The sequence below is a fragment of the Camellia sinensis genome, chromosome 9 (assembly GCF_055761805.1).
Source record: "Camellia sinensis isolate YWXY chromosome 9, ASM5576180v1, whole genome shotgun sequence".
Lineage (NCBI taxonomy): Eukaryota > Viridiplantae > Streptophyta > Magnoliopsida > Ericales > Theaceae > Camellia > Camellia sinensis.
The window spans coordinates 59146909-59155727 of record NC_138969.1 but is presented as its reverse complement, the minus strand read 5'-3'; the positions used below and the strand labels follow the sequence as shown (position 1 = coordinate 59155727).

Here is an 8819-nt window from a genome sequence, read left to right as displayed (position 1 = left end):
CACCGAATGTCCGCTCGATACAACTACGCAATGACGAATGTGCCTTATTGAATAGTTCGAACTCATTTTGTGGTCTTCGATTTCGATGAGCATTTTGGTGATACCTATATCCCTTGTATGGGGCTAGGTACCCTGTCTTGTTGCTGTAGCCGCTATCCACCAAGTAGTATTTTCCTACAACGAACATTTTTTTACAAACAAGTTGTTTGAGAAAAATATTTTTGCGTCATTTTTTTTTTCAGAGGATATTATCTATTTTTGGTAAGTTCTCAATTACGATAGCAAGTACGAATGTGTAATTTGTCTTATATTATTTTCAGATTATACTACTTTGTTACGTAAGATATACTTTTACCAGGTGCGGGGTGCGGGAAGCGATGTTTAGGTTCGGTTGTCACGTAGTGTAGCACCCTACTGTCGTGCATGCTCCCGTCCCAACCGGCTGACACAAACGTGAAGCACAAATCGAAGTCACATACGGCCAGTATGTTCTGTGTTGGGACGCCTTTCCGGCCGTAATACGAAGTGGCGTACTCTTCCGAGACACGAGCCATCACGTGCGTGCCGTCTAGTGCACCGATACAGTCCTACACAACGCACCATTACGCAGAATATATAAATACTAATTCATGGTATATGTCGCCACTGTGATATTTAAAATTATGTGAAACAGTCTCACCTTGAATGGCCGGTATCGGCGTTGCGATTGTAATTGTGGGTGGCCCCCCTGTTGCACTTGCTCAGGCATAAGACTCCTACTATGAACCGCTGTGAACGGTATCATAATATTCAAAACCTCATGGAAATTCCGTGACAATGTCTCCTTCGAGTGTTGGAACCATTCTTGCAAATCTTTCATCTTCATTCCCTGCAATGCACAAATGAAAATGGCTACCTTCTCTTCTAGCGGAACGCCATGCTCCCGCTGTGGCAGTGTCAATCCGAAACTATGAAGAGTGTCGCATAACATCAAGAACACTGGTTTGGACATGCTGACAGCATCTTCAAACCGGCCTTGGTGACCGTTAAACAACTCATACATCCATAAACGTCCTGTAAGTATGGATGTATTGAGAGGCACTCTGTGATAATGGTTGTAGTAATATGTAGCTGCACTGTTATACGCCTCTAGGATGTTGTGATCAGTTCTGACCATCATTTCCCGTGCAATTTCATCGATAGCTTCCCGGGCTGCATTACTGGGCACAGTGTAACTAGGACCTGCGTCGTCTGCCATTCTGGAAGTACGAGGCTGCCTACCAAGAAAATTGTTACGCCTTTGGACAATGAAACAAGCAGATTGGGGCGAGGGTAAGAAAGCAGAGAACCACACTGATTTGTGGTCTTATATAAACAAATCAAAGATGAGCATGCGCAAAGCTTGGGATAGGACATTTGGAACCAAATTTTCAACAAAGCAACACAAACGGATTCTCTTCTTTGAAACCACAAAATTGAGCATGCGTAAGAAAGGATTGTCTTCTTTGAAAAGAATATTGTGGTGGGACCGTTGAAACCAAAATTTCAACAAAGCAACACAAACGGATCCTCTTCTTGTCAAACCACAACATTGAGCATGCATAAGAAATGATTCTCTTCTTTCAAATAGTCATGTGGTGGGACCGGTGACACCAAACTTTCAACAAAGCAACACAAACGGATCCCCTTCTTTGAAACCACAACATTGAGCATGCATAAGAAATGATTCTCTTCTTTCAAATAATCATGTGGTGGGACCGGTGAAACCAAACTTTCAACAACTTCACATGGTGTCCATGCAAATTGGGCAACACACAAATTATGGGGGGCTTCAACAATAATTTGTTCTCTTCTTTTTGGTAATAGATACCAAATTATTGGTGTAAATGAAACTGTGTGCTGGGCCGACAAAATATGTAAGAAAAACAAAAACCAATCCTCACATGTCATTTTTTCGTCACCTTAAAAAAAAGGGAGTATTGATTATAATATAAATAAATAGATAAAAACAAAACAAATTGATTATAATATAATATAAATTTCGTGCACTTTACAACTTCACAATTCTGTAGCAAGAAAGGTGAAGGTGAATCTCACCTCGTGTCGTAAAATTATATCTGATTGATTTTAAAATTTTTGTTATTAATTTAACAAATTGTAGATGGATGAGATTGACAAAGTGGTCCAAACCACCAAAAATGAGCTCATCCAAAAGGGTCTATAGATAATATATTTGTCATCACCATCACGTAAGTGACCCAAAATGAACTCATCCAAAATGGTCTGTAGATAATGTATTTATGTTTCATGAAAAAGAAATGATAATAAACCTATTTCGCAGCAACAACCATATACTACAACATCAACATCATTACACAAATATTATCAACTGATAATGTCCGAAAAATTCAACCAACAATGCCATCGTTCTGGGAATGAAGGAGATGTGCCCAACTGTTTGTTTCAAGGGGGAGAAAAACAAAAGGCAACACACAAACATTACATAGGAAACATTGAACACAAAAATCACTAGCAGCCACCACCCAAACATTAATAAAGAAGCAACGCACAAACATTAATAAGGAAACACAAATTATTTGCTCGGAAATCTCAGAACCAGCCACCACCCATTCTGGGATTTGCTACTGATGGGCCACCAATGCATTGCTCACGGGACTTCTTTGTTCGCAACCAAGCAATGACAGCCGCGTCTGTAGGAATCGACATCATTATGGCTTGATTTGCAGGGTTGTCAAGTACCGATTGAGCAAAAGGAACTAGCGGGTCTTGCGGATCCAGCCCTTCCAGCGAATACAACCGTGTCATACACTTCTCAATTAGCTGCTGTGCCGAATCTGCGTAATCATGTGAGACGCGGATTTGTCGTTGTTGTAATTTCACGGAGGATGCAAGGTTTTCCATACTACTCGCCAACAAAGAAGCTCCCTCACTCTGCCCTCTTTTCCGCTGTGGGTGTGTTGGGCCTGGCGATTTGCGTTTGTTCATGCCACTAGTTGGTGTGTCGTCAGCGTTAATGCCCGACGACGCAGCGTGCACGGGTGCCGGCGTGCCATCCTCTTGCGCAACAGTGTGCTGCACGGTATGTTCATGCTGCGCGGCAGGCTGGAAAGGGGGCAGCCCGCTGCTATCCTCACAGTCTTCGTCAGGAGCCTGCGAAGTACCGTCATCGGGTGCCACAGGTTCGAACGCTGCACCTGGTGTCCATGCATATTTTCCGGTTGCTGTAGCGCCTTCGTACACCCTTCGCATGAGGTCCATGTGCTCCAACGGTTTTGTTTTGAACTTGATTGCATTCTTGTCAACCTGCGAAAAACAACCAAAAACCCATCGGCACAACTTCATGTCAGATAGTGAAACAGAGAATATTGGGGAGCAAACACAGGCAGCAAAGAAATAGGCTTATGTATCCATGTAAATAACGTACATAATAACGGTTATTTGTAGATTATTTATTAAAATAAAAAATAGATTGATTCGGTAGTCACATAATGTCAATATGTTTGTGTTAAAGAAATAGATAATGTAGCCCATAACCAACCTATTTGGATGATCTATCTTGTTCATTTTATGGACTTATATTTGCAGATTATTTATTAAAATAAAAAATAAATTGAACTAGACAGTCACATGATTTCATTATGTTTGTCTTAAAGAAATAAAAAATATATTTTCCAAAGCATACGTTTTATTGGGTGAAAATGAGTACTATTATTGGGTGAATAATATTTTTATTAATAATTGACATACAGCGGATTCGAAGGAGCAACGGTTCGAATTATGAATTTAAAGGCTGTAGTGGGCTCAACAGAACCAACTAGATGGCTCAATCTTCTCTTCAGTTAACAGAGAAGGTAGACCCCATTCCAAATATTATGTAAAACATTGAAATAGAGATACAAGGTAATAAACAAACAACACGTACGGGTCTAAAAAATGTTCAAAGCAATACAACAAGAAAGGCCTCTATGCTGATAAGGAGATATGAATTGTAACTTCTTAGTAACGAACATAAACTCGTAACCAACGGATTAACTTATTGTTTTATTTTATAGGCTACCTTATGAGGGAGTCGTTCGAGTATTTTGTCTAAAGTTTCTTACAAGTATTAAGATTGTGTTCAAATTATTAATTTAGAGAAGTAACTTAGAAAGAGGGGGAAAAAAAAAGTGAGTGAAATGTTGTACTATGTAATTCAGGGGATTTTGGAGAGAAAGTGAGTAGTAAGTTGAAATATGGCTTACATATAATCATGTAAGGCAAGAGATGATTATAGTGGTTTGAAATATGAGACTATGGTTGTAGCTGAAGTAACACTTAACTTTTTTGTCCCAATAAAGGATGATGTGTAATAGTAGTTTTTGTTCTTCTTTGTGACCTCCAAAAAAGCAAAGAATCATTCACATTTATCAACCATTTTGTAATTTATCAAATTAAGTAAGCATAATGGAAAAATAATAATGTTAATAATCAAATGGGGAAAAAAATTTGGATAAAGAAAAGATGTATTCCTTCTTCACATTATTTCCATGATAGTGGTAAATAATACTCTACTCCCAGTCCAAAATGTTATTAGTTTAAGGTTCTAATCAAGTTTCATGTACTAATTTTATTTCTTAAATTATTATGTACATATAAAAACATGAATTACAGATTCCTATGGTGGTGGGGTACATCGACAAGGCTAAATTAAAGACACAATACGAAATGTCACAATTATTTATGTTTAGACCCAACTAAAAAAATTTGGGTGTACGTAATAATCTACACAACGCGCCATTGAAAATAAGCTTAAGCATTGACAATACTAACGGTGTAAATTTCCATGTAAATGACGTACGTAAAACTCGTTGTTGAAATGTTACCTTTTCGTAATGTGCCCACCAATCGTCAGATGCATGTATCAAACCCGTGGCTTCATTGTAACTGATGCCGGTTGGCCCATGCCTGCTGTCCATCAATTTCGACCATGACTGCCAATCCTTTTTCAACAACGAGTACTTGTTCTGCAGTTGTTTGACGTCATGCACCTTATTTGTATGGTCCAGAAAGCCCTTGCTTACAGCTCGATATCCATGCATTGTCATAGTATGGAAGCTCCCCTTGAAACCAACGTCCAACTCTTTGATAACAAGTTCCAAAAAAATCCGCACCGTGTCGGAGTCCCAAGATGCTTTATGCACGTTTGTGGACTGTTGCTGCGTCGGTTTACTACCGCGTTTGCGCAAAGCTTTGGAAGGCGTCGACTGCGTTTGGGACTGCTCCATTTGCGTACTACAATGCAACAACAATTATGGTATACGAGGAAAAATTGAAGACATTGAAACTCATAATGCGAATAAAATAAAAAACATATGAACAACTGTGTAACAGCTGTCCTCCAATACAACCGTCTTAGAACATTGTTATTGTTTTTTTCGTCGGCTCACGCTACAGGTCTCCAATGATTTCCTCAAAATGTGTACCACAGAACGAGCTCATCTGTGTAATTAAAAAGCAACATACTGGACAATACAGAAACAACTTTACAACAGAAATCCTAGAGCATGTACCCTGGTCAATGGGATCTCTTCACAAACGAAATCAATGAACACTAACAATTGTATGCTAATCCGAAACTTCCTGAAAATATCTATTACATAATGAACTTGTCTGTAAAACTAGAAGGTGATAGAGGACATTACAGAACAACTTTACCAGAGGAACCCTAAAGAATGTTCCCTGCCAATTGTCAATGGACCATTATCTCTTCACAAATGACATCAATGAATGCTCAAAACAATTTATATGCTAGTCCAACCCCTTAATATAGGATTTTGGTTGCAATGAAGAGTGCCTTAAACAAATATCTCAATTATGAATATCACATTCCATGGCAGAAAACCAAATTCAATTACAAAAGGTTCTCCATAAAAACAAATATATTAAGGGGTATAAAGGAATGCATTTTAGGCAGAAAACAAATCTCTCTGCCAGAAAACAAATATCTCTACTTTATCTCTGCCAGGAAACAAATATCACAGAAATACACTGATTTGCAGAAAACAAATATCACATTCCATGGCAGAAAACGAATATCTCTACTTTATTTGTTGGACAGGTGGGCTATAAAGGAATGCATTTTTACTCAGAAATACACTGATTTGCAGATCAGTATCCCATTTTTAATTCTTTGTTCCATTTCTCCCACTCGCATCGTTTCCAGCAAGACTCAATGAAATAGAAAAAAAAAAAATTCATAACCAAAATCAGAAATGACAACAACAAACCATAGACACACAACAATCGCAACAACAACGTCATCGTCTTCCCTGAAGTTGGTCTTGTTCATCTTCAGAGACAGAGGGTTCAACTGATTGTGAAATTCGAACTGAAATCGTGGAGAGATGCTTACATCGTGAAATAGATCGCCGAACCGAAATTCACATCTTACAACCAGATCTGTAGATCTGGTTTGGGTTCCGGATTCATAGAGGGTTTCGGTAGAGAGAATAGAGGGTTTCGGTGTTACAGATAAGAGAAGAGATGTAGGAAAGATAAAAAAGTTTGGGAACAAAATCAGAGAAAGGAGAGCGAGTGAGAAAATTAAATTGCGTGGACGAGATGTTACCTTGTAGTTAGGGAGAAACCGGCCGGCGTCGTGTAGATCTGGTCGGAAGTAATGCAGATCTGGGCGATGGATTGTGTGTTAAGTTGCGATCGAGTCCAGGTCGGACTTCCCCACGGCTGTTGCGGTGCTGGACGGTGAAGGCTGCGACGGATCTCCGGCGTCGCTGGTGTGGATATCTCCGCAGACGGATTGCCCCCTTTTGGTCTTCGATCTCGGCAGAACGCCACTGATACAGAGAGAGAGAGAGAGAGAGAGAGAGAGAGAGAGAAGGGGATGTTCGGGTGAGAGTTAAAGGGGTTGAGGAAGGAATAAAAAAAAAAGGGGCAGAATAGTATTTTTACCATCCGTAGGTTTCTCCCAAATTTGGCTGCCCAAAACATGAAAATGGGGTGACTTTTTGACTTTTTTGATAACTTTTTGACTTTTTGGCTTTTTCGTAGCATCCCAAACTTGGCCTATAATTTAATAAATACAATCTTATCTTTGATCCAAAAAAAAAAAGAAAAAAAGAAAAGAAAAAGAATAAGTGTGTTTGATTTTAATTTTTTTAATTTAGTTTTTTAAAAAATAAGTTTTTTATTTTTGTTTTTAATAAATATTTTTAAAATTTTAAACAAATTTTTTTTTTTACTTTTTTAGATGCACATTACTTAAATGTATTTAAATAGTAAAATACTTATGAAAAAATATTTTAAAAGATTAATAAATACACAAAAATATAAAAAAAAAAGTACTGAATTTTTATATTTTTGGTATTTAGTGAATTTTTAAATATTTTTTTTTACAAATATTATACTTTTTCATTGTATTTATGTTAGGTATGTCTAAAAATTAAAAAAATTACTTAAAATATTAAAAAAAATTCAATGAAAAAAAATACAAAAAATAAAAAAGTATAAGTTTTTTTAAAAATAAAATTTAAAAACTGAAACTAAATAGAGTGAATAAATCCTTTCATCACTGTACTTTAGTAGGGCTGTAAATGAATCAAACTGTTCATGAACAACTCGAGCTTGGCTCATTTAAAACTCGTTAGAGCTAGACTCGTTTACTAAATGAACAAGTTTGAGCTCGATTTTCAGTCTTGTTTATTAATGGAGCCGAGCTCGAATAGCCCTAAGTTTGGCTCAATAAGGCTCGTGAACATAAAAATAAATAAATAAATATTTATTTTTAATAATATGTTAAATAAATTTTCAATAATCTATTTTATTTTTTATTTTTGTTTAGTATTTGTGTAAATTTACATATTTAATTGATGAGATTTATTATTAATATGAGTATCATTATATATTTTACTCATAATTTTGTATTCTTTTATCTTAATAAGTAAATTAATTTAATTTTTTTTTTTCAAACTCGAGCTCGAACTCGGTTTGTTTATGTAATTAGCGAGCTCGAGCCGAGTTCGAGTTCAACAAATATTTAATGAGCCAAACTCGAGCTCGATTTTTGAAGCTCGACTAAAGCTCGGCTCGAGCTCGAACTTGACTAATTCTTAATAAACGAACTTGAACATTCAAAAACTTGGTTTAGCTCGGCTCGACTTGACTTGACTCATTTGTAGCCCTAACTTTTAATTTGCCCAATGTAAGAAATGTAAGACTAAATTTTAATTATTTAGTCATTATGGTAACCCACATGATATGACAATATGAATTATAGATTTAATAAAATTATAATTTCATGTTTTGAAGCACAAGTTATTATCTGATTGGTCAATAAATTGAGTAGTTTCCAAATCTCTTACTTTGATGGGCAAGTGGAGTTATAGTTATATTAAGAAACTGATCCCCTCTCTACTTATAAAAGAATATTTAGATCACTCATTAATTATTCTGAATATAATGTATTCTGAAAAAGGTTAAGAGACAGAAACATTTTTCTACTAATATTGATATTAAGTTTATGTCCAATCAATTATGGATCACTCGAAAGTTTCACATAACTGATGCGGATATATTATTTCATATTATATTTTTACTTGTGAAAACCATAATAATTCATGATTTTAGATTATAAAGATTGTTATATGTATAATACCATAAAATTATTTACAATAAATACCGTGACAGCTCGTTCCTCAACAGTTGGACTCCATTACCGATCCTACGGTGAAGTTGGATATTGGCTTATTGCCATTAATCATTAGCTTGTTCCAGTGAGTCTTGGGGACGGTTTATTATAGTTTATTTATTTATTTATTTTTAAT

The 8819-nt window shown here is 36.4% G+C and overlaps 1 protein-coding gene across 1 annotated transcript; it reads right to left on the bottom strand.

Annotated features, from left to right (window-relative positions):
* Positions 1-2485: 2485 nt before the first annotated feature.
* Positions 2486-5626, bottom strand: LOC114302381 (uncharacterized). The gene is made up of 2 exons (XM_082888654.1): positions 4863-5626; positions 2486-3303 (listed from the first exon to the last, which is right to left on the bottom strand). The coding sequence occupies exons 1-2, from the start codon at positions 5262-5264 to the stop codon at positions 2590-2592; spliced, it is 1116 nt and encodes a 371-aa protein (XP_082744780.1). The 5' UTR covers positions 5265-5626; the 3' UTR covers positions 2486-2589.
* Positions 5627-8819: the final 3193 nt, after the last annotated feature.